This window comes from Molothrus aeneus, chromosome 7 (genome assembly GCF_037042795.1).
Source record: "Molothrus aeneus isolate 106 chromosome 7, BPBGC_Maene_1.0, whole genome shotgun sequence".
Lineage (NCBI taxonomy): Eukaryota > Metazoa > Chordata > Aves > Passeriformes > Icteridae > Molothrus > Molothrus aeneus.
In genome coordinates, this window is record NC_089652.1 from 28,113,585 (window position 1) to 28,138,884 (window position 25,300).

Here is a 25,300-nt window from a genome sequence, read left to right on the forward strand (position 1 = left end):
GGAAGTAGCTGAATTTGAATGAAGTGCGTGCCTGGGGCTGTGTGTTCTGACTTCATTGGCTTAGTCCCTTCTTCAAATACTGCATGATGTAACGCATGAGATGCAAGAGCTGCCTTTTGTTTCTTCACATCCACTGTGGACGTATTTTCCAGCCTGGTTGGAGTAAGGCACGATCAAAATCAGTTCTGTAATTAAGGAAATGTTGAACCTCTTGTGTGTGTTAGGCAAATGAGCTAAAGCTTTTAGCCAAGCAATTAAGTGTTAAGGTTTTACTGTAAGGTGAATGGAAACTAGATAATTTCTCCAGCTAAGCTTCCCTTAATCATTCCATTAGCACGAATTCAGTACAGTGCAGAAAGGAAGCAGCATAGTCTGATGGATAAGATTATTATTACATTATTATTATTGAAGAATATTGCAGTAAGAATAAGCAGTAAAGGCCCCAGCTGAGGTTATGGTCATAATTTGATATGAGCTTTACTTCATGACAGTCAAACTCTGCTCTGGAACTGTTGTGATTTAAATAGAGTAAAAGATGCAGTGGAAAAAAAACTCGTTTGCATAGATTAGGAGCTGAGATGCAGAGAGATTAAGTGCTGTGTCTTCCAGGTGGCCAGTGGAAGCTGAACAAGGCACTGCTGTGTGTGTGACACGGTGTGGGCACTGGGAAACATGAGCCCTGCTCTACTTTGGAAGGGTGGGTGGGAGAGGGTTGTGCTTAGTGCTCTAATGCGGATGCTGGCTTGCTTGCATTTTCTGGTCTCATTTCCTACATCTGCTCCCTGTCAGTGTGGGTTATTTTAACTTCATGACTGTCTTCTGTAGGGTATCAAAGTACTGGATTGAGTTTGCAGCATATTCAGAGATGTAGGGACAAGAGTGCTCTCAAAGTGGCAATTTGCTGCTTCCCTTGGTAAAGTATATTAAGTTTACATAGAATTGTTATCTGATTATCTGATTTGGGAGCAAACTTTTAAAGGGGTGGCATCTTAAGTAAAACTGTATTTCTTGGTGTTATGTTCATTTTTCCATGTAAGGGTACTTGTTAGGAATGTATTGACCCAGTTTCAATAAATCACGTGCCTGGCATTTTTTCTTCTGGTTTTGCTGATCAAATCAATGTGATAGCCTATTTAAGGCAGCATGTCTCAAGATTATTAAAAAATATGATGGCAATTTGCAAAAGCAGGTTATCTGTTTATTTGTGACTGATGTTTTTGGCTCTCTGTTTCCCCAGGCATTCTTGCCAGCATTCGTGTGCTCATTGAAGGTGTCTCCACTCATAGAAAAAATAAGTGATCACAAGGATTTTAAGAAGCTTCTCAGGACACGGAATAACGTACTGGTGCTCTATTCCAAATCTGGTAAGTCTTTTTTTCTTCCTTTTTTTCTTTGATGGTACAGCTCTTTGTGCCCAGCAAGGTGTGTACCAAGGGGCTTCTGTGTGACTGCAAGGGCTCCTTGGGGACTGGAGTCCTTTGTTTTAATTCAGAGGCTCCTGATGTTTCAAGACTGGAGTCATCTTAATTCAGCCTTCTAATTGCTCTGTCACATTGGCAAAAATATACTTTATTCTGGCTTTGTCTCCAGAACTGGCTCCCTTGTAATAAGAGCTTTCTGGTGTGTTTAGCACAGTAGTTTGCAAGTTTTGATTTCCTGGTGACACTGAAAGGCGTAATGAATAGTTACAGAACTGAAATCAATCCATCTTTGCTTCTGACAGTTTTGAGTGTCCCATAGTTGTCTTTCAGCTTTAATTAAAAAAATATAAAAATAAAAAAAGAACACTTGTGTAAGATGGAAAATGACTCATTTCACATTATGCCACCTGTCCCCTTGAATCTTTTTGTTGGTTCCTCTGTCATTCAGGCTCACCTTTCTAGCTGCCTACTAAACTGTTTGCTCTTCCTTTGCTCTGTTCTGCTCCTGCTCTACCTTTTCTCCTTTCTTGCCTTGTTTTTTTTGGGGGGGTGTTTTGCGCAACACCATGTAAAATCAAGAAACTATTTTTAAACTCCATACACAAGTGCAGAATGCTGTTGTGAGTGTGGAAGTCACTGGACAGCAAGAAGTAAAATGTGTAATTAAGATGATTTTCCTTCGTGCTGTATTGTTTTTGTTGTTGCTTCCCTCTTTTTCCTGTAGGCAGACAGGACAAGATAATGCCTTGTTTGAGTGTTGGGTCCTCCTTTTCTGACCTTTTCTGTTGCAAAGGTCTTATGTCAATTAAAGACATAAGACCTTTGTGGTGGTAGTATTGCTACCAGTGGTGGTAGTATTGCTCTGGGTTCATAGTGTATCAAATTGGAGCAGCATAGGGTGACCAATATCCTCCTCCCTCTGCCCCCCAGTATTAGAGAATTCTGCAGACAAGGATGTCCAGGTCCTGGAGTAATTAACTTTATTTCCTAAAGATATGCTTATTCTGAAACAGTTAAAATTATATAAGTGGCTTATTTTTTTATTGAAATACTTGTGTTTTGATATGGTGGGGAACTTTGAGCACTTGAACTTGGCCAAATGGTTTTGTAGTAACAGGTTCAAAGTGAAAATCATAAAAGAGTTTCTAATGCTTTTTGATTTTTGAAAGGAACACTTTAGATAAAAAGACGTCTGTATTATTCAGCTTCTTAAAGGGAAAATTTTCTTTTTACGCTTAATATTTTAAGTGGTGGTTGCTTTCATTTTTAGCAGCACAACCAGAACACTTCAGCTGTGACACTCATCTAATAAATGTTGCCCTATGGGCATTGTTCAAAAGCCATGTTATGGAGATTTCTTTTTTTCTGTTTTTGTTATTTAATTGGTTGGTTTTAGCAGTCTAAAGCACTGCATGCAGAGCTGACTGTGGAATTAATATTTCTTCCTGGAACAGTGATCCTTGCACAATTTTAAATCTCTTGCCCAGCAGTCACTCAGAAAGAGGGGAGGGAAAAAAAGAGAGAGGAATTTGGAGGTGTAATTTCAATCCCAGATATACATCCCCCAGCTGTGATGAGATGTTGGCTGGCATTTGGTCATACTGCTGGAACAAAGGCTTTACTTCCCAGCTGAGCAGAACTAGATGTCACTTTCTATTGCAATCAGAAAATTCATTGGTTTTGGGAGGTGTCATAATTTGTGGGAGATTTTAGTTCCCCTTGCCAGCTGGGTGTCCTACCAAGGGTACTCAGCTACTGAGTCTTCTGGGACAAGCTGAAGGCTTATTTTTAAAAGTGTATTTGCCAAACTGTTCCATTCCAAATACAAAGAATTCCCTCACCTGTCTAACTCCCTGTGTTGGTGAGAGGTGGCAGTTGCATGTTCTGGGTATGGGGGTATGAGAGTTTCTGGAGAGCTGATATGTGTGGGTTGGTGTCTCTGATAGCATCAGGCCCAAGCAAAGTCTGTAAAATACAAAAAGGCTGTTTCTGGCTCAGGAGATTGTTGAGGTAAAACTTGTGAAGGTTTAGAGATTATTTGATAGGTTATCCTTACATGGTGGCTCTGCTTGTCTACTCTGACATCTGCAGGCCCTCACTTCCTCAAATGCTGGAGACAAGATATTGGTCTGCAGAAGCATTCTGTCTGTCCCAATATTGCCATTCTTACATTCAGTTACTTGAAGTAGTTGTGAAGATCTGAAAGAGGCCCTGGGTTTCTATTTTCTGCTTATTGAGGAAGGAAACAGTTCCTGTTAGATTTTTTTGGGGAATGGATACTTATTTGTACTGCTATATTTTTCTCTCTTCTGTTTATTTTTAATACCGTTTATAAGACTGTTTTGGAATGGTAGTGATTTGCAAAACCTACACATGTGGCATGGCATTATAAAAATCTCTGTTGGGTATTTATAATACAGCCAGTACTTGGAAGGACCTTTTCTGGGTACTGCTTATGACTGTTGGTTTGGGTATCTCCCAGGGTTATTATGAGGATAAAGTCTGTTATTTTCTGTGTATGGCTGGGGTAGAAATAGGGAGGCAGAGATGCTGAATGACTTGCCCTTACAGCTGATGAAAGTCCTAAATGAAATTGCTCTAATTAGCAGGCTGTGGTACAAACTGGTTCATGCCCAGCCACAGGGAAGAAGGCAGTGTTGGGATGGAAGCTGTAGGAGAGGACACCGTATAGCTCTGTAAATGCAGCTCAGGGAACATGTCTGGAAATACCAATTTTACTGTCTTGTTTAAGGGGGTAGAGGGAAGGAGCAACCAGCTTCACCTACAGCCAGCTTTCCTTCTAGTTTACAGAAGATTTTACTGATCCCTGTTACACTGGTTTCTTCAAATGAGACAAAATGTTCTTTGGGTGCTTCGGAACATAGAAATGCAACGTTGTGTTGTTTTGTGTGGAGCAGTAATGCTGTTATTAATAGAGTTTTATTATTTAATTTTGTCTTCCAGCCACTGCTGCTGAAAGCTCCCTCAGATTACTGTCCAGTGTGGCCCAGGAGGTGAAAGGACGAGGTACTATAAGCTGGATAGACTGTGGGTACGTGTTGTGCTCTTTTCCTTCTTATTTTCCCTTTCCCCTTTTGACTTTTATTGCTATCTTAGCTTTTTTGTTGGCTCTGAAACTTTTTGCCTTTAAGTGGACACATAATTCTGTGTAGTTTCTTCTATAGGGAGCTTATATCTTACCATCTTCTCTTCCTTTGAACAAGTGGAAGGGAATAATTTTTTTCCTTATGGCTGTTGTTACTTCTCTGGCAGCATGTTTTTCAGCCTGAAGCTGAGACCCCAGCTAACATTGCCTTTCATAGGCGACACACAGGGTGCTTTTTTTCCAAAGCCAGGGGAGGAGGAATCTCACATGTTGTGCCTCAGCTGGAGGGCAGTGCAATTCTGCTCTGGCAGCAAATGTTGTGTGAGCAGTAAGGCTGTTTGCTTGGTTTTGAAGCATCCACCCATTTGTGTTTCTCAATAAAATGTGCTTTCTTTTAAAGACCTTCTTCTATGCTGGTATAAGTTGTGGCAATTTTTAACGTGAAGGCAGAGAAACTTGTTTTTGTAAGTGGTTGTGTGTGTGGGGAGGAATGAACAGGTGTGTACTTTCTGGTTTGCAGATGCGAAAATCTCCGCTGTGGTTCAACTCAATAACAGTTTGCTTGTGGTTTTAGCTTGTGTATTGTAGTGCCTCTGCAGCTTTGAGAGCTTTGCCTGCAGGTGGCAAGTTCCCCTTCCTGCACTGCAGAGGAGCAGCTTGCTGCCTACCTGTGTGTTTGGGTGGATTGCCATGGTATGAACAGATTGTACACTGTGCTGTGCACAAATGTAAGTCAGCTCTGCACATCATGTGGCTCCCTTAAAATTACACTTTTGAAACTAACCCTCATCCATCAAACAGTGACCCAGAATAAGTCATTGGTAAATTGGAAGTTAATGTGGGTTTGTGATTATTATTAACCTGCCCTGCTCCCCCCACTGCCACCAGGCAGGTATCTCTCCTGTGGAGTCCTCTGCCTCTGCCTTCTGTTTGCATTCTGCTGGGGCTCATCCAAGTGCACACACACTTTCATCTCTGCCCAACTGGTGGGGACAGAGTTCCAAGTCATCTGCTGGCAGAAAGCAGGGCTGTTCCTCAGAGGTCAGTGAAGCCTGCACCACTTGCCACCTGCTGAAAAGCCAGTGGACAAATTGTATTGACTCTGACAAGGTGAAGGTTATGAGGAGACCTGGCATACCTCTGAAATCCATGAAAATCAGTCTTCATTTCTAAGAAAAGCACTGATAAGTAATTTTTTGTTCTCAATAGTGAGGGCTAGCAAATAAAATACTGAGCCAGCTTCTTGGCTTCAGTTTCTAATCAGCTTCAGTTTCTGGTTATAGAGTGCTTGCTATCCTTTTGTGTCTTTTGTTTTAGGCTATCTCTGTGTTGGGGGACTTACTGCTTACTCTGTGTGTGTATGTGGTGTATACAAGTGCTGGATGATGAGGCCGTTCAGCTGGCTCTTCAAAATGCTGCTGTAATACAACTAAACAAGAACTCTGTTCAGGATTTATTTTAGTTCTGGGTTGGAGAAGGAAAGATTCAGTGTTTAGGACTTCAGCTTGAAATCCAGGGAAGTTTTGGCACTTAGTTCAACAGGTCAGTCTCCACTCCTGAGTTTGTAAGTAATGGTGATGGGGAGGGAAATGTATTGTTTGGTTTTGCTGTAAAATAAAATTCAATTAATCAAATCCTAATATACTCTCATTTTCCAAATGTTGGCATCTAGACCAAACTTTGTTATGGAAGCTACTTGCAAGAAATTTATTTTCAAGTCTCTTGCGCGCCGTGCTTTAATACTTTTCATAGGAAGCTTGGTATTTGCAGTGCCTTTCCCCTCACCATGAGGGAGAAATCCTGAAAGGTGAGTTAATCTCAGACAGTGAAGCAGTGAGGTGAAAGTCATGCTGTAAGGGGTTGAGACACCTGAGAATAGATTGGTAGGTTACCAAAATTTTCTTTGACACCAGTAATGCTACAATCAGATTACCACTTCATGAGTGGCAGGCAGTGACCAGGATGTTGTAACAAGGCAATAGGTGTAATTCTCTCTTTGAGGGTAAAGCAGAGCTGTCTTTCATGTCTTGTTTGGGAAGAACCTGGAAAAAATAGCTGGGCATTTTTCAGAGATGGACTTCTATCCTTCTGTCACTCCTGCTGAAGGATACTCTAACAGGGTCTGTGAACTTGCTTCATGGGGCAAGGTGAGCTGGAAGACAGGCTTGTGGTCAAGGAGGTCTTGGTGGATGCAAAAAGAAACCCTAAACAAAAAGTTTGAGGCTAAACCAAGTTTTGTGGTTGATTTGCTTGTTAACTTCTGAAGCATTCTGAAATCAATCTAGTAGTGTTGAGGTAGCTTTTAAACAATTTTTTTTTCATGAGAGGTTTTTTCCTTTGCTTATTGCTTTTTAAAAAATTATATACAGGTGGCTGCACCTGTATACAATATAGCAGGCTGTCACCTGCTGCAGTGACAGTACCAGAGGCTGCAGTAGTGCTGTCTGCCCCAGGTCACAGAGGGCCAGTTTTAGGGCCTGGACAGCTGAGTCCTGCCAGAGCGGCTCAAGCCATTCTCCTGCAGCAAATATGCTGGGAGCCTTATTTGCAAGTCTTCATGCTGAAACAAACAGCACACAGATGCAGGGATATTTACAGCACAGGCTCAATTTGTTTTACAAATACTGACAAGAAATGTCTTGTTTGGCAGCAATATTTAGTGGGAAATTTTGGCTTTGCTCTTCACATCCTGCTGTACTGGGCTTCTTTGCCTTCGGATCCAAGCGTTGGCAGGGCTGGCATGCATGCGGAGTTGTGGTTTGTGCCTCTGCTTCCCTGTGGCGATGATGGCAGCCTTTTCTTTCATTTTTCTTTACTGATGGTGCTTTTTTTTGTTACTTGTAATTCTCCTTCCCCTCATTTTCAAGAGAAGGCAAGAACATTCCGCTGCGTGGACAGAGATCAGTGTCGGTTGCTAAGTCTCAGCCGCATGTTCTGTATTTCATGTAGTGGAGGGGAGTGTGCAGGTTTGTGGCTGAAGTGTGGCATTCAGGACTTCCTGAATGCTGGTCTGCGTGGAAAAACCATGCTCCTTGGCCTTGGCTTCTGTTGTGTCTGTGGTTTAAGACAGGGATTAGCTTTGAGCTTTCAGTTCCAGATTGAGTGTCTCACAGAGAGAGGGAAGTTAATTTTTCAGCATGGTGTGGGGAAATACTTGGTTTCTGGCTGAGACAGTGTTGAGTAGAGGAGGGTGCCACTTAGTTTGTCACTTGGAGGCAGGGTAGCAGAGATCCCCAGCATGCTGGGGCTTGGGAAGTGTAGGGCTGGAAATGCCATGTGCCTGCCTTTCCTGCACAGCTGGGCTTACTTGTGCCAAGTGCCGTGCTGGGGTGTGACCCCCCTGCATGTGGCACTGTAGATAAGGTCCTGGACTGGGAGAGCTCAGTCTGTTCCTGCAGGCAGATCCACACCTCCTCCTAGAGATGAAGGGAGAGCTTGAGAATTGCTCCCAGCATTGAAGTGGTCACTGTTTGCTGCTGTGTGCTGAGATAGCATATGTGGCTCTATACATGGTTAAATGTGAAGCTATTTCAATTGTGAATGAAAGACTCAGCAGTGATGTGACAAAAATATGCTTTATTTTAGCCTTTACATGTTTTAATTAGGAAGTCTTTGCTGAGGCGTTTGACATTGAATGAATGGTGATGTGAGAGACAAGAGAATACTGAACTAATTATGCCTGATGAGATGCATGGTATTGGGGATGGAGCACAACATTGCAGGTTGCTAAATCTCCAGTGTTCCAGAGAGATGGAGCAGGCACCTTGGGAGCAAATGTTCTGGGGCTCGTGTCTGGGGACGTGCCACGTTAATAGAGCTTGGAGTCACAGCTTCTGTTCCCGACTCTGCTAATGAGTCACTTCTTGTTACTTTGTGCAGTTACAAAAGGTGTATCTGTTTTCCAGGCAACTGGGTAAATATTGCCTGATTCATTAGTCAATGTTTATAAAGAGTGTGGAGAACTTTGAAAGGAAAAATGCTGCAGCAGCATGAATGGGTGCTCTTTAGGGCATTCTGGTGAAATTGGAATGGGCATGTAAGAAAGCAGGAGATTGGGCTATTTATTGAATTATTTTTTAGTTGTAGGCTGATAGAAATTGGGAAGATTGAAGGGCATCATAGGGAATTGAAAGCTTAGGATATCTGCAAAAAAGCACAAAAGGACATGATATTTTCTATCTCAGAGACTGGCTGCTGCTAACTCTGGTTGGGGTTTGTGCTGCAGAGCCTCTGCATCCCTCTGATCTCACAAAACCTCCATTTTTTAAGGCCTGGTAAAACTGGAGGTAAGCACTGATGTGGTCAAATAAAGAAGGAGTTTTGATAGAAATAACAACTCCTGTCGAATCCTTGTGGTGGCAAGTAAAGGGTACAAAGTGATGTGCCTGGGAACATAGTAATATGGAATTGCACAGTAAAAGCTGTGTGCCTGGGAACACAATAAGATGGAATTAGCTTTTGAGCAAAAGACAAAGTTGTTGCTACTTGTATTTAAAGCAGACGAAGCTCTAGTCTCAGTTTGTGATGTCCTGAGGTGTGGTTTTGAAGAATAGTCATTACAAAGTTATTCTCTAGCCTTCTTAAGTGGGTTTTGTGATAGACCACAGTGTGGCCAAGGACTGATGTTACTTGGAAAAGTGTAACTAGTTTGGGTGACATGAAAAGAAAGTAAAATGGCTTTGTTGACAAGAAGAAAATGTGTTTGGCAGGTTATTAAGCACATTATGGTCAGGTGCAGCTTTGAAGAGGTTGAAAGTAGCTCTCTCCATCCTGAATATGATTTAGGAAACACTCCTGGGTTTTCCAGTTATTGAATTGTCTCATGTTTTTATTGACTATAACTCCTGCCCAATTGTGGGTTGGTATTTTTTTTAAAAAACACCCATTTCTTTGGCTCTGGGTAATTATTCTCTGCTCAAACTTGCATGGTTCCCTTTACTGTAGGTCCCAAACATAAACAAAGCTGTGTGATTTCCATCTGCTGTCATAGCGCGTGTGCTTGGCTTTAGCACATCAGACTGCTAGGAAGAGGAAATGCCATCTGGTTAAAATGTCTGACTAATTTTTGTTTGGTTTTAATCCCACTTTTTCTGCTTTTGTGTGTCATTCTTTTAGTCCCTTTTGTGTGTCATGAGCATCATTCTTGTAGTCCCCATCCCCAATAATTACTTGTTATTGTAGCAGTCCCATGACACTTAGCATAAAGGTGAGACCATAATTTGGCTGGCAAAGCAGTACATTCAAACCTACACAGCTAAACATGCTGCTTCACAAGAGAGCCAAATCTAAAGAGTATTTGTCTCCTCTGGGGTTTTCCCTGATATCCCTGTTTTTCTGTCTTTTAGATGAGATTTTCCAAAATTTCTGATTTCCTAATGCTTAGATACAGAAAGGCTTTACCTATCCACACAGTCATAAATGAATGTGTTTAATGCCTTGACATAGAAGGGAGAAATTTCAGAAATAAGGCTGGCAGTACAGATGGTGTTAGAGTAATTTTGCTCTCTAGTTTTTACCTTCATCCTGTAAAGCCACTCAGAAGTAGGATTTATTTAGGAGAATAAGTCTACTCATCTTTTGTACTTGTACCTGAATTTTAAAGCTGATAAAAAGCTTTGAAATTGCAAATAAAACTGACCAGACCTAATAGAGAGAGAAAAAGTAAAGAAGGAATGCTGCTCTTGCCCTGGTACAGCCCTTTCCATCTAAGCAATTTGTGGTGTCTGGGATTTCTGCATTTCCTACAGTAGCCTTGAAGGTGAAGGGCAGCTCAGGGGAAGATGGCTCATAGTGCCAGCCTGGGGGAGGCTCTGTTTGCAGCTGCTCCAGGGGAGGTAAGGCAGGTGTCCCTCAGGAACGCTTTGCAAGTGAGTTATACTGCCAGTGTGGTCCTTGTGTGAGTGCCATTTAAAAGGGCAAACTGCATTTACAGCATAGATTTTCGATGCCTTCCTCCTGTCTCTGTCATAATCTGTCTGTGTGGTTAATGCTCATTCACATTAAAGCCTTTTCATTTTACTGTAAGAGTGACCATGCAGGAATTTAAAAAAACTCCTTTTAAAAGTAAGCTCTCAGTTCCTAACTTAAACCCTTTCAGTCTGGTGTATTGCATTAATTCAGAAACACAGAGCCATTAACTAAATCCACAGCAGTGGTTGGGGTATGAGCCTGAGCTCATGTCTTTCATCCTAAACTTGAGTATTCCATGGGTTTTGCCTAGAGTTGCTCATTAACCAAATCTTCAGCGTTGCTGCTTTTCAGATCAAAATGAAGAGTAAGCCAGCTCAGATTTAATGTAAAAGAAGTCACCTCTGTTTTTCTGCACCCAGTAATTCAATTAAAGCATCCTCTAGCATCCATCCTCTCCAGGCCCATGGTGCAGCTAAAGGTCATAAATGGGTGTACAAAGGGCTACAGCATCTGTGTATCCGTGGGTGACATGTTGAAAACCTGCATTTTGGGTTCTTAGATTCCTGTGAACTCAAAGACAGAGTAGTATTAATCTTGTATCCCAGGTTAGGGGAGTGTTCCCCTCTCCCATGTTGTGTGATGGGGGAAGCTGCTGCTTTGCAAAGAATTTGAGTGTTTGGTGGTTTTTCAACTTCCTACAAAGCCTTTGGTAGCTCCTGTGAATTTGTTTACCTTATTTCTGTGCAGGTATGTGGGCTGCCAAGTGTCTCTTGCTAATTTATATTTCCATGGGAAGTACTGTTCATTATAACTTCGTGACTTTCTGCAGGGGCTGGAGCTTATAATTTTTTCCCTTAATTATTTTAGCTTGACGATATGATGATACGTGTTACCTCTTTGTCTTGGTTTTCCTTCTGCTTTTTGGCTTGCTCTTGCTTGCAGTAAGAATTAATCTCGTGGGTTTTAATTTTTCAAAAATACTTCTTTTTAATCTTATTCCTCTAGATCCTTGGCCTCTCTAATTGACTAATGGGCACAGGGAGTCGTTTGTATTGGGTGACAAGTGGTGCTGGGTCTCCACAGCACATGGATTACTCTGTTTGCATTCCTGGCACGTTCCAGGGGAGCGTTTGGAGCAGAAGGCTGCAATCATCTGCAAGGTGATTGCAATCCCCCCTTGAAGTGGGGATTTTTGCTGCATTCTAGGGGGTAAAATCAGGCGCTAAATTCACATGAGACTCTGTCCCGTTCATCTGCTAATCCTTATCTTTAATTCTTTCCAGCAGTACATTTTCTGGTTTTGGCTTTCACGCTCCCCCATCCCTTAAAAGACTCAAGCTTTTCATGTGCTGCGCTGTTTGCCTGGTTCATTTGTTCTGTGCTGTGGAAACCTGTTGCTATTGTTACTTGTTCTAGAAGATAATTTCCATCAGGAACCCAGAATGGGTGCAAAACATTGCTTTTTTTTTCCAAGACAAACCTTGTGTTTAAGCTTCCTGTGCTCATTACTTCTGCATCCGTTTCTCCTGGTCCTGTTCCTATTTTGATGCCTGCAGGTCCTTAAACCCCACTCAGGAGCAGAATCTCTAAGTGCCTTTCTGCATTGATGGCTGAGTATGGATTTTCTGTTCAAGTAGGTGTAAGCCATTACCATCCAGATCTTTGGAGAAGTGCAAGCCAGCTTGATGGTTTGAGAAGTGATTTTTTTCCCTAGGATTTTTTTTTTTTTTTTCTGATTTCAGATCAGTCTCCAGAGAGTGATACAGGAAGGTGTGGGATCACTAGAGAAGATGAGGAGCCTTACAAATGTGGCATACTGTTGGCAGCAGTAGTTGTGGCACTGCTGGCCTGGGATGGGAGGGAGAAGTGAGGATGATGGGTCGGCAGGCAATGTCTGCAGTCTGAGAAGAGGAGAGTTTTGCTAGAATCAATCTGGTTTTGCTTGGTCAGCAAAGTACACAAACTGCTATATTGTAAATGGATCCCACAACACAGTATTTGTTGGAGGGTGGAATTGATAAGACAGAGCACAAGTCAAAATCTCATGTTGTCCCAAACAATGGCTAATGAATTTCCTTTTTTATTTCAAAAGCTTGTAGGAGCACATTTAATTACAAGTGACTGTTAATGACTTCTCTTTCAGATTAGGTTTGCAAGTGCAAACGTATTACATACTTTTAGGAAGCTTGAGGAAATTTTTGCTGCTAACATTTCTTTTGCTGCTTTTTTGGGGTCACAAGCTCAATTAGTTGTTTGGCAGGATCTCAACTCCATGCTTTCCCAGGATGTCCAAGTCTGTTGTCTGGAGAGTGTATTCTAAGGAAGGTAGCCAGAGGGTATTGCAGATGCTGTGCATTGGGCTGGGAAACCCTGTTTGATAATTCAATTCTGATTGCTGGACTGAAATCAGTTGAACTTCCCTGAAGTTATAACTGGAGTCCTCTGAGATGGGTTTCACTATAACATAAAAGAATGAAAGCACCTGAACAACAGACATGAGTGAGAGAATGTGCTGGTAACAAGATGACTGCTTTGACTGGTACCTTCCAAAGCTTTTCCAGTGTTGGGAGGCTTGCTTTGTAGGCAGTGTTGCTTCTGCTTTGCTGTATTGCCTTGCTCTTGAAGCCTGCTCTTTCTCCTTACCTGCTCAGTTTTATCTCTTCCAGCTGTTGGGACAGTGACAGTGTTTGTACAGTCACAGATGCAACAGAGCCTCCATTGCATTAGAGTCTATAGGCACAGCTGTGATATAAGGGACTGCTGAAGCATCATTTATGTGGATTGTTGAGCCCTGTTTCAGATGGTGAGATGTACAGATAAAAGAGAAAATCTGTTTAGAAATTGTGAGGTCTGTGGGTTCCATGTGGTTACATCATATGCCGACAGAGGAATGAGATAGTTTTTGTGCAGGCACATTTACTGACCTGGTTGCTTGAATTGGTTCTGTCAGCATTTTTATTAATTACTTTTCTTGTGCCTGTAAACCCTCTAGATGTGGGTGAAAAAGAAAGCTGGGTGTACTCTGCATTGAAAAGTGTTAAGGGATGCCAGGGCAGTGGTGTGGAAGTGATGTGGCCACACAGCATGTGCACATTGTGCTGCTACATTGGCAGCTGGAGACATGAATGTTTTGGGATGGCATTTTTGCCATTGCCAAAGAGGGGATTGGACAGTCATTCCAGATCCTTCCTCCCCAGAGATGTAGTTGTGGGGCTGTTTTCCCGCCTTCATTAGAGGCCGATGGGCAGCATTGAATAATAAGGGAAATAATTAGGAAGCTGCAAAAGATATTATTTGTGCTCATGAAAGAGAATGGTGCTGAGGATGTTTGGTCTTCCATGTTCCTTTGGGACCCAACTGGACAATATTTGAATTTACCCCAAGGAGAGGGTTTTGCACTTCCACCTCCATGCACAATTTTTTACTTGGGATCCATCCATCTTGGACTTGTTATAGGTGGACTTAATTGCAGCAAAACTCCTGGGTTTTATTTTGTGTTCCTACTGTCTGGCTTTTATCTTCTGTTCTTTCCCTCTCCAAATTACCTTGACACATTGCTGCAAAATCCTTTTTCTGTGTTTTTCCTCCTGCCACTGGAGACTGCCATCAGTATTTCTCCCTGCTTCTCCATCCTTATGGCCATGAGTGCCCAGACCTGTGGGCAGTCCTGGACAGGCAGAGCATCTTGTGCCACTCCTACGGAAGGGCTGTGACACGTCCCCTTCAGGAGCTGGCTGCACTGGTGCTGAGCCAAAGGAGGCCAGGTCTCCTTCAGGAGTCCCTTGCCACCCTCCTGCCCTGCTAACAGCTGGCTGCCTGTGCTAAGGGATAATTCATGCATGCTAACGCTGACAAGGGACCCCAGAGGTTTACAGGGAGTGCTCCAGTTGGGCTTCCTGCCAGCTCCATTGTAACCCCCAGTGACAGAAATGTGTCCTGGTGGAGAGGAGGGGGACAGGAATGGAGAGGGTGAAGTGTGCACGCCATCTTTGCAGTGCACACTGCCGTTGTTGTTATTTACACTTTTGCTTAGGTCAGCTTGGGTCGCTCATTTCATTTTTCTTTTCACCAAGTTGTCAAATGTCTTCACTTCTCCAGCAAAGGCACGTTTTGAAGCCCTGGTTTGGTTTTGTGGAAGGGGGAGAGTAGAGAACATGCCTGTAGGACTAGAAGGAAGCTGTGCTATTGTGCCCACTGAAGGTTTGACCTTATTACCACATAGCTGGCTGCTGGTTAAGTCCTTGTGGTATTGCAAATAGGTTGATGTTTTGGATGATTTTCCAGGGAGATAATGCTGGATTATTGTAGGACTGCCTGCAAGGGTCCCTTTGGCAGTAGCACAGCAGGGACCTGCCAGGCTTCAAACTGCTCTGGACAGAAATGGCACGAGGCAGCCAAGGATGGCTGCTGGGGACACATTACTGACCTCATCCTCAAGCCAGTATTTCCTGAGCCTGGTGCCTTTGTCTGGAGTGCCTTGGCCTGGGTTGGTAGAGTGCTTATTTTGGGGGTAGTTTCTGGCTTCTTAGGTTGTGGTTTGTTGTTTTTTTGGTGTTTTGGTTTTTTTAAATTTTTATTTCCTGTTTTGGTTGGTTTTTTTTGGTTTTTTGTTTTTTTTTTTTACTTTTAGTCATTATAACAAACTCTTACACTGCCTCTTCAAGTGATATAATTAAATTGCAAGAACCGGAGTCCTAATTACCCTCTCCCATGTGAGAGTTGAGGAGCTCATCTTCAGAGAGAGGCTGTTGGCTGAGATTCAAAAGAGACAAATCTCAAAGCAGGCTGCATCTGTGTTGATATTTACTCTTATTAAGAATAATGGTCATTACCAAGTGATATCAGAGCAGGTTGCTCTTAGCAGGTTATTTTTGTCTCTCTGTAAGTGAACACAGAAGGAAAAGCAGAGGGGTCCATCTCTGCCATTTCTGTACATCTCCTTTTCTGCTTTTTATGAATAATTGTTAGCGTAGCATCTGAGCTGGTGGGTCTGGCATGTGCAAAAATCTGCACTGATGCATGAAAAAATTACTGATACATAGTTAGATGTTTCCTATTCTTGGAATTTGCTCCTCTTCTATCCCATGCATCAGTGCAGATAGCTTGCAAAAACAGGCTTAATTCTCAATGCAGTGGTGCAGAGAATCTGCCCACTAAATGGTAGGAGACATACTGGAGCAAACTGCTGCTTTCTTTCCTGTGATAATGGCTGTGCATTCAGGCAGCTGTGTGAATCTCTGCAAATGGAGAAATCCTAAAAGCAGGGCACACTTAGATCTGGTGAAATAGCTATTCTTATCTTCCCTTTTTTTTTAAATAGAATCTCATGCAAACAGAAAATGAATTGCTAGGAGTTGAAGTGGTAGGAGTTTCTAGTTACATACCCACAGGTATAGATCAGTAACAATGCTTTGTAGCTTTTTTTCCACTCTAAACCTTTCAGAATATTAGTATCCATTCAGATCTCTAAATGACACGTAAGGGAAAATTACACTTTCTTCCCCACATGGTTAGTTGTTGCACCAAATCGCTGGTAGAACAGGCACAGGATTCTCTTGACACCCAGTTTTGTCCTCTGCTTATACCAGAACAAATGTCTGCACATCTTGGGGTTTCACAGACCGTGTTGCTGAGGTTTCAGCATTACACTTGTTGACATCAAGCACCTAACATTTGTCTTGGCAAAGCTGAGATAGCCACAGGTACACCTGCATGCTGGAGACATTTGGGAGTGTCTAGAAGAGCATTTACAAATGTTGACTGTTGTGTCGTCTGACTGTGGTGAACTGCCTGGCACTCAGCTGCAGCAGGGCCACAAGACCTTCTCTGTGCCTCTGAATCTGTACAGGGTAAGACAAAAGGATGGTCTGAAACTGGTGTCTTCTCTGGAGATGCCTTGACCTTCAAGCCATTTAGGTTTAGACCATTGGAGAACTGCAGGGGAGAGAAGACATGGATTTGACGTTGCTGCAGGCTTTTTGTATGAACTCCATGTGGCAAACATGGTGTTTTGGCATAACTCCAAATCCAGGGCATTTGTTCCATAGTTTTGTTACAAGGAGATGTGTCCACATTATTCAGTTCTCAAGCTCAAATCTCCAGCCTCACAGAGAAGCAAAGAAAGTGTTTCTGGGATACAGTGATGTGAAAATGCAAAACTGACATGAATCCAGTAAGACTCTTCAGATAAATACACTTCTGTTCAATTGAGATTACAAGTGCTCCTTCCTGATGTGGTAGTTGTGTGCTTTGTTAGGTCCTTAAAATGCTCATTTTTATCTTCAGCATAGTATTCTGATTTTGCTGCATGTGTCCGTGGCACATTCCTCCTTATTTCCAGAAGCATTTGGGTAGTTTCCACTAAGGTGCATTCTCACTTGAAGCTCACTGTGAGCTTGGTCTTTGTTGTTCTTCACATTTGTAGAAAGGCAGCTGGAGAAGATTGGGAGAATTAGCACCAGTGCTGGCAGCACACTTAATTTGGTGGGGCTCTTGCAAGCCTTGCATCTTGTTGTCTCTAATCAGTTTAAACTTGATGGGTTTTCAGTGTTTTCATTTTCTAAATTGATTTATCTGCATAAAAGGTACAAGTTGTCCTCTGCTGGGAACAAGTTTCCGAGCTGTTTAATCTTGCTGTTTGTCAATGCAGAGAACAGCCTTGTCAATGTGAATCATCCTCTTTTCTGTTTTGCTCATCTCCCCAGATCTTTGACCAACTTCTTATTCACTTCAGCTTGAAGTCTCCTTATGGCTTCAGTCCTGCACTGTTTAGGAGAGCTGCTAGGTCATGAAGACCCTTTCTTTACCTGCCCACTGAATCAAATGTATTTGCAGTTCTCCCCCATGACCCTTCTCTCTTCTTCAAGCCTAATCTGGTGCTGGAAGCAATTCGGTCTTATTCAATTTGAAGATCCCTTCCAGCAGGCTTGTCTTTTGATACTTCCCTCTTTCTTATGAGCTGTTTCTGTTCTTATGAGCCTCTGCTTTCCAGGTGTGGCTCCAGGACACATCTTTCATACCTAGAATTAATAGAGTTGCTGGGCTTGGGGCTCCAGAATTTCAACTGGTTGAAATTCTGCAGGAAATTGCAGAATTTCAAACTGGTTGTTTTCTGCAGGACCTTTTTAAGGCTAAATGCTTGTGATTTGGACTTGGACATACCACGAGCATGGGGTTTTTTTTGGCTATTATCTTCTGCCAAGTGTAAAAGCTGACTTGCTCTTTCCTTTTAAATCTTTTAACAAACAGTGCTCTTTGACCAGCATCCTAACAGTACCATGGTCTTACTGAAATTTGCCTTCTTAAATTTTATGTTAATCTCATGGACAGAAGATCTGCTGAGGTCCTTGGACATGCTGGAGCTGCTTTTCTACTGGTTAGGGCTTGGCTTTGGAATGTAAATTTAACACAGTTCACTGTGTCCTGACCAAGCAAACAGAGAAATTAAATTGACTAATGGAACTTTTCACAATGCTTGTCCCACAAACTTAACTAAACAGCTCCCAAATTACTGTTAGTTTGGATTAATTGCTGATGATTGCTGACCACAGCAATGAGTTCTCAGGACTGAATGCATTTGATTTTCTATTTTGGTAACCTTTCTTCCAATATGTGTTTTTTGCAGTGATACTGAAAGCCGAAAATTATGCAAGAAGATGAAGGTAGATCCTAATTCAAAGGAGAAGGGAGTGGATTTACTCCATTATAAGTGAGTGCTGGGCTGGGATTTGTAGTTCATAATTGTTGATACCCCCATTAAGTGTTTATTCTTCGTTCAGCTCCATGCTGCTGCAGCATTAAAATGACTGATTCTTTATCCTATGAAATTAATTGCTGTTTCTTCAGTTTGCAAGCATGTGTTACGACAGAAATTGAGTTACATTTATTCTGCTGTTGAACAGAGAACACTAAAAGCATGAGTGGGGCCAGGGAGAGATGCTCAGTGGACTGAAAACTGCCCAGTGCGTGGGGCTAATGCCTGAGATTTGAGTTCTCTTGCTTTCTGTCTCTTGCCTGCTGGCATGTGCCTTGGACAAGTTGCTTCACCTCTCTCTGCCTTTTTGACTTCAGATAGTCCTTCATAATATGAGTGGAGAAAGGCAAGTGTTGTGAGCAAGATATTTTTCTTCCTGAAAATAATAGGAGTGGGAGTACTGTTAGGTACACCAAGCAGCTGCATCTCCATCTCCAAAGATCATGCCTTAGTAAATAATCTTGTTAAAGTGTCAGGGAGGAAATTGTTTACTGGAAAACTGTTTTCATTACACTGGGTTTGTACCCTCCCTTTTTCCTTGCTCTTGTTCCTCCCCACCGCACCCCCCCTTAAACTACTGTACTGTAAATTCTACTTAGTTCTGTGGCTTCAGCAGGATGATGTTATTCTGGTTAGTGAGAAGTCAGGAAGAGCAGCTTGTGAATTCCAGTAATGTTACTGTAAGTTAACACTGTTCCCCACTCCTCGTTTGACAGGGACGGTGCATTTCATACTGCATATAACAGAGCGGTCACATTGAAGGTAAATTCAAATATTCCATTGTTTTTCTTTTGGTTTTGGTAGATGTGGGTGAGGCATTTGTGGATTAAAAACTGGTTTTGATATTTTTCATGCTGAAGGTATGAAAGGGAGGGGATTAATCTTCATAAACAGTGGTTAGAATGGCCTAAAGGTTTTTGTGTGCATACGTGTCTGTCAACCACAGATCCAGCAAAATTGTTTATTATTTAAAAGATTGACCCCATGTTGAACTGGAAGGTAAATTGTAAGTTAGTTTACACACCGGTAACAAATAAGGAGTTTCTTGCTTTGATTACAAGGTGCTCTTTGTGGTAGTATAACTAAAAGTATTAGCTGATACTGTGTTTTGATAAGGAGTTCTCTGAGGTTCTTAGATTGTGTGTTTATAAACTTTAAAGAGAGCTGAGCGGCCTTATCTTTTATCAGATTATAGAACCACAGTTCCTATGAAAGTGCTTTGAGTGCATCAGGTATAAAATGACCTTTCTTCTTTTCTGGCAAATCTTGACATAAAGCAATGGAAAGCAGCGTTCTGTGGACAAGGGAAGAGAGAAGGCATGAGGCATGATACGAATTTGTAGATGCAGATGATTATGGGAAGGGTGGACTGAAAGTGCAGTGAGCAGGCCAGAAGTGTGCAGCTTTCCTTTGCAAAGCCTTGCTGAAGCCCTGGGAGTATCCTGACATGAGGAGCCTGGCAATGACTTGGCTTCCAGAAATCACTTCTGTCCAGCTCTGATGCCCAGTTCCTGTTTCTCTTCCTCCTCCAGCAAACATGGGCTCTGCACAGTCATTGGTCTTTCGAAGGCTTAGTGACATCACCCCAGGTTGATATAATTCCAGGCACTTCCCCTTTCTGGATTCTTCAGGGCATTGCCTGGATTGCCATTTCTTCTGGATGGAGGAAAGCCTGTGTGAGATGCTCTGTGAACCTGAGTCTGCCGGAGTGGCTGTTCCTAAGTGCACTTGCTCTGGTCCTTGCTTTTACAGCCAGAGTTGGAGAGTATCTGATGGGAGACTGTCTTGGACGTGTGCCCTGACTTGAATTAATTCAGTCTTCACTTGAGGCTGTGATGCAGGATTTGTCTGAGATGGGAAGGGTAGGGCCATGTATCTTGCCATCTCCTGCAGCAGAAGTCTTGCCTGGCATTAGGAAGGGCAATGTTAAATACCCAGCCCAGTCAGCAGCTGCCTAAACCAGCTTCTGTGCTTAATGAGGAATTGCAGCTGGTGATTGTTTTTTTTCCTTCGTGGTGGGTGATGGGTTAAGGGAGATTTGCTAGTTGCCTAAATTTGGGTGATTTGAACAATACATGATGCATCTCTCCTGCCCTCCATAAAGTGCTGCAACTTTAGTGCCGTGACTCTTCCTTACAGATCAGAGGAAGTGGAAAGCACCTGCAGTGCTCCAGGGAGCATTGGGCTGAGAGGCAATCATAGCACAACAGGAACCAGATCGTTTATTCCTTCAGCTGTTTTGTGATGAGCATTTCACCCTTCCCTTTTGCCCTGCCTGCTGGGAAGAAGAAAGCAGCATCCCATGGACAGGGGTGTGGATTCCATTGGAGGTGGAAGAGGGATTTTGAAGCTCCCTCACTCTAGGGGCTGGAGTCTTTCTCAATTAAACTGCCCCTGTGAAAACCAGCCACTAATTATTTACAGGTTGGGCAGTGGATCAGATCTGGGCAGTGATCAAATAATTCAGTTGTTTGCTTGTTCTGCTGCTCACAGCTGCCTGGATATTTTCTGTATTTCTCCCTCTGTTCCACTTCTCCCTGTTTTCTTCTGTTGGGCCAGTTGACCTTTGTTTCTCCCTCTCAGCTGTGTTTGTCAGGAGCCTCCCAGTACATACATACAGAGAGCAGCAGAGCAGTACCATTACACAGGGTATCATACTCATTTTATGGACAGGTGGACACACACCAAAGAACAGGGAGATTAAAGGATTTGTTTCACATCATTCAGCAAATTTGTGGCAATAAAACTCGGATCTTCTTTCCAGACATCCAGTAGACATATTAATATATGGATGACATTTTGGAGAATGATGGACACAGCTCTGAAGAACTGTAAAAGGATTTTCTGGAGCGATCAGCAATTTCAAAGATGTGGCTGATCCAGCTGATCATGTACTCAGGTTTTTAGAAAAGCTTTTCATTTCTTAAAGTAACAAAATCCTTATGTAATTAGCAGAGATGCCCTTATGGTTTCACTGTTAGAAAAATGAGGAGGATAGGTCAGTGTTCACAGCAGGGGGAAGTTACTTGTCAGTCAGAACCTCCTGCTGCTGACACCTGTGCTAAGATCTGAGCAGTTTGGGGTATCTAGGAAAGGGAGATGGAAGGCAAGAGAATAAAATTCAGTGATGCAAAATTTTTAGGAATAGTTTAAAAAATATATTTCCAATTCTTTGCAGAAGGTCTTAGGTTCTCACAATACTAAAAAAGACAGCTGGAGGAAATTCCAATAGAATATGATATTTCTGTAATTGTGAGTAACTTAAAAAAAGAGAGCAATTACTTCTTTTTTCTCCAAATTTCAGGACAAGCAGTGGCATTTTGGGGTGGTTGATTTGAAACAAATAACTGAAATGTTTAAAAAAAAAAAAATTGGAACTTGTAGCTACACATTGTGAAAGCCAAGAACTTAGGAGTCTGAAAAGCAGTTTTAGATAGTCATAACAGATAGGTTCATTGGTAGTTAGAAAGCACAGAGGTCCATATACAACAGCTGGTGCAGAGTCCATAAACTTACTTTCTTTTTGCCAGAAACTGAGAGCATGTGCCAGTATAAGCTATATAAGAACCATAAGTACTAGTCTATCTTGTCCTCAACTAGCTGTAGTCATCTGCTGTTGAAGACAAGCTTAGGTGAGGCTTTGATCTCACCTGGAATGTCTGTTCACATGTTGCTTTAGCCATATGATGTCTAATTATCAAGAGAGCCACAGTGCCAGGATCCAGGCTGTGTTTATTACATGATGAAGCCTTTTCTGGAGTATAAAGTACCAGGAGAGTTTTACCCTTCTTCTAAAATGGAGAGAACTCACTGAAGTACAAATCTGCTTAGTACTAGCAAGGGGAATAGACTGACTCAATAAATTGGTCCTGCTCTAAACCCTGAATCCTTTTCAAGTTGGCTGTTGCAAGCAGTGTATGTGTGAAATTGAGGCAGGTCTTAGTTATTAGCATCCTTACTGCATGATGCTTCAAAGGAGTGAAAAGCACAAGGATGTGTTTGTGTATATTTTCTTTCAGGTTAAAACCTAGGTCCATGTATATGATTATGGATCAGCTTTCCTGTTAAAACTTGCTTGTTTTTAGCAGCATGTGCTGGATGAAGCATGTCCTGTACTCTGCTGAATGGAGGTGTGAGGTTCAAAGCTGGCACAGCTGGTTACAGCCCATGGTGTTTCTGTCCGTGCCCTGTGGTCAAAGCAGGTCCTGACCATAGCACAGCAGGGCTGGAGAGGAGCTGGTTCTGCAGCACCAGGGGTGCTGAGCCCTGGACCTTGCTGTGGCCTCTAACACAGCAGCCTGGGGACCACTGCTTTCTGTGATTAGAGAATGCTGTAGATTGTTTGGGTGTTGTTCTTCCCTGTTTAAAGAAAGAGAGGAAGTTCTCTTCACTGCATGAAGAACTGACAGCAAGGCAGTGTACTGCCTGCTCCTGCCAGAAGACATTACACATCTAATTTTTTTCTGTCTTGGCTGAGAGGGAGAGGCTGGATGAATTAAATCTCTTTAATCCCCCATCCTCTAACCACATCTGTTTCTACATGACTGAATTTGGCATGCAGGAATTCTTGAAACTAGCAGAGTCAATTACACTCATTAGCTGTTCAAAATGTTCACCCCTCTCTCCTCCTCTCCAGTGTATAGTTGAGGTCTGTCCCTGCCGAGGGTGAGCAGAACTTGATGCAGCTGTCCTGAAGGTAGAACATCTCTGCTGTTTTGTCCTCACTTTCCTTTCCCCATGTATTACTAGTCTTAGGATGTCATTTGGGATGTTAATGCCTCTAAGTCTACAGCTTTTTACATTGCAACTCCATTGTAAATTACTTGATTTTATATATTTTTTTCCTAACTAGCTCCTTTCCCTGATAATGCCACTGTAAAACAAATTTCTTCTGGAGCTGCTTGTCATCCTCCGTTAGATCCTTTTTACTCTGTACATTAAGTGTTTTGGTTGCTGTCTGGTGACTGATACATGCTGTCTCTTGTGATAAGACAAATCTTTTCAATATTAGCTGTGCAAGCAGACAGAAACATAAATGCAATAAATGGATCCTGCTGTAAGCTCTGAATCCTCGCAAGCCTTACAGTACCAACTGAGAGGCAGGAAAATGAGCTGAACTCTTCTCTCTGTTGATAAGTTATTGGGATGTTGTAGCACAGCAGCCCCACCAAAGGCAGACAGGCAGCAAAAATGTCTCTGAGACCCTTCCAGTGATGGGATGTGTCACCAGCTGTGCTGCCAGCCTGCTCCTGAGAAAGGCTCTTAGGTAAGTAGCCTTGGTGTGTGTTAGAATAGCTCAGTGCTGTGGCAGCTTCATCCACTCACACTCACACTGAAGGAAGCTCCTCAGGGACCTCACTGTGTTACTGGTGGGGCAGACATCCTGGATTGGAACGGACACAAACCTACAAGCAATGCCATAGAGAAAGCACTGGGGTATTCTGAGTGGTGAATGAATATGGAATGCCAGGTCTTACGCTTCCTAGAGCACAGACATCTGAGATAAAAGTGATCAAGCCTGTGTTTGCATGTACAGCTGGAAACAGGGAGCAGTGTGACTGCCGGAATCCATGGAGAGTATCTCATTGATTTAGGAAGGCTGGAGTTTCCTTCAGGCTGGGATTGAAGTCAGAGCTAGCAGGGTATTTTTTCTTTTGGTCAAGACAGTATATCTCTGCTCTGCTGAAAGGGATTTTTGGTTGCATGTCAGTCAGGTAAAGCAGTTACAAAGTGTGTGTGCAGGTGTACTCAGTTTGTTGAATGTGGGAGCTGCAGAATCCTATTTCCCACATTCTCCTGTCACATTTGTTTCTTATTCTCATAATTGAAATTGCATTCAATGGATTTTTTAGGTAGGTGGGTCACACAGGGAGCTGTTGGTGGATTATTCTTCCTTTGACCAAATGAGCAGTTTGATCTGTAAGTGTGTTGATTTGCTTTTGCTCACAGCAAGTGTTAGTGTGCCCTCCAGCTAGCCTGGTACTCAGATACTGTGAAGGGCATGGGAGCCTGACCTCTGCATAAAGAGAAATCTTTCCTGCTAACCCAGGGACTCTATGTGGAAGGTCTAGTACCATTGAAAGAGCTCTCTGAAGCTCTTGAAGCTAATCTCTGTGTGCTGGTCCATTCCACTCTGTTTTCCCCAGTTTTATAGTGGTAGTGGGAACAGCTAAGTTGGATACCAGTTATGATGAAGGTACACACCCATGGATCACTTGGTTCTGCAACAGGAGATTTGTGCTAATCTGCATTAGAGCAGATGAATACATGAGCAGAAAAGCAAGGGCATTAATTGGATGGGGTTTTTATCACAGCATGGATTTGAGATTGGATGTCTCATGATTTCCATTTGTGTTTCTCTAAAAGATTTCCCCCCCTGTGTATTACAGTCCATAGTGGCCTTTCTCAAGGATCCAGAAGGTGCTCCACTGTGGGAGGAAGATCCTGAAGCCAAAGATATTGTGCATGTTGACAGTGAAAAGGTACATTAACTGGATAGATGTTCTGTTGTTTTGTAAATATATGGGATGGAGTGTGTATGTTTGTATTAACTCTTAGTGAAACACCATTATTTTGTTTCTTTGGGAGGGAAATTTAAAGTACCCAGCCTGTTTGAAGTGATTTGACAAATTTTGTGGGTTGTGGCTGTAAAGTCCTGTGCTTCCTGTGCTCCTCTGCCCTGCATGTGGTCATGACCTCAGTCTGCTAGCTACACAGCAAGTGTCAGAGCTTGTGGATGGTGTGGGGGCACAGCCCTCCTTTGTCTCAGGGAACTGGAGCAGCTTGCAGAGTGCAGTCAGTGCAGAATGCAAGTAGGAGGTAAAATGCTGCTCTTCAAACTGCAGGCTGTCGTTAAACCTGTTGTTCCCTCGTGTGCCTGAGGTTAGGGGTGTGAAGCAGGAGGAAAGGGGGTCCAGATCTTGAGGGATTTAACTTGGTACAGGAACTGTCTTCTCAGTGTTAAGTGGGAAAGCAGTGAATGTGGTGAAACTTCCTTAAAAAGCCAGTGCCACCACAGTTACTCATTATGTTTTTTCTAATATAATCAACTTGGTCTTTTATATTAGTTTTCTAGTCTATAGATTTTTTAAACTTTAATTGATTGGACTC

At 42.6% G+C, this 25,300-nt stretch overlaps 1 protein-coding gene across 1 annotated transcript in view; it reads left to right on the top strand.

Moving 5' to 3' along the window:
* The window catches only part of PDIA5 (protein disulfide isomerase family A member 5), a 97,835-nt gene that overhangs the window by 10,338 nt on the left and 62,197 nt on the right, over positions 1 to 25,300 (top strand). Inside the window, exons 2-6 of the mRNA XM_066553357.1 lie at positions 1,238 to 1,364; positions 4,386 to 4,473; positions 18,062 to 18,145; positions 18,907 to 18,952; positions 24,580 to 24,672. Of these exons, the coding sequence (XP_066409454.1) occupies positions 1,238 to 1,364; positions 4,386 to 4,473; positions 18,062 to 18,145; positions 18,907 to 18,952; positions 24,580 to 24,672 (438 nt within the window). The remainder of the gene's footprint in view (positions 1 to 1,237; positions 1,365 to 4,385; positions 4,474 to 18,061; positions 18,146 to 18,906; positions 18,953 to 24,579; positions 24,673 to 25,300) is intronic.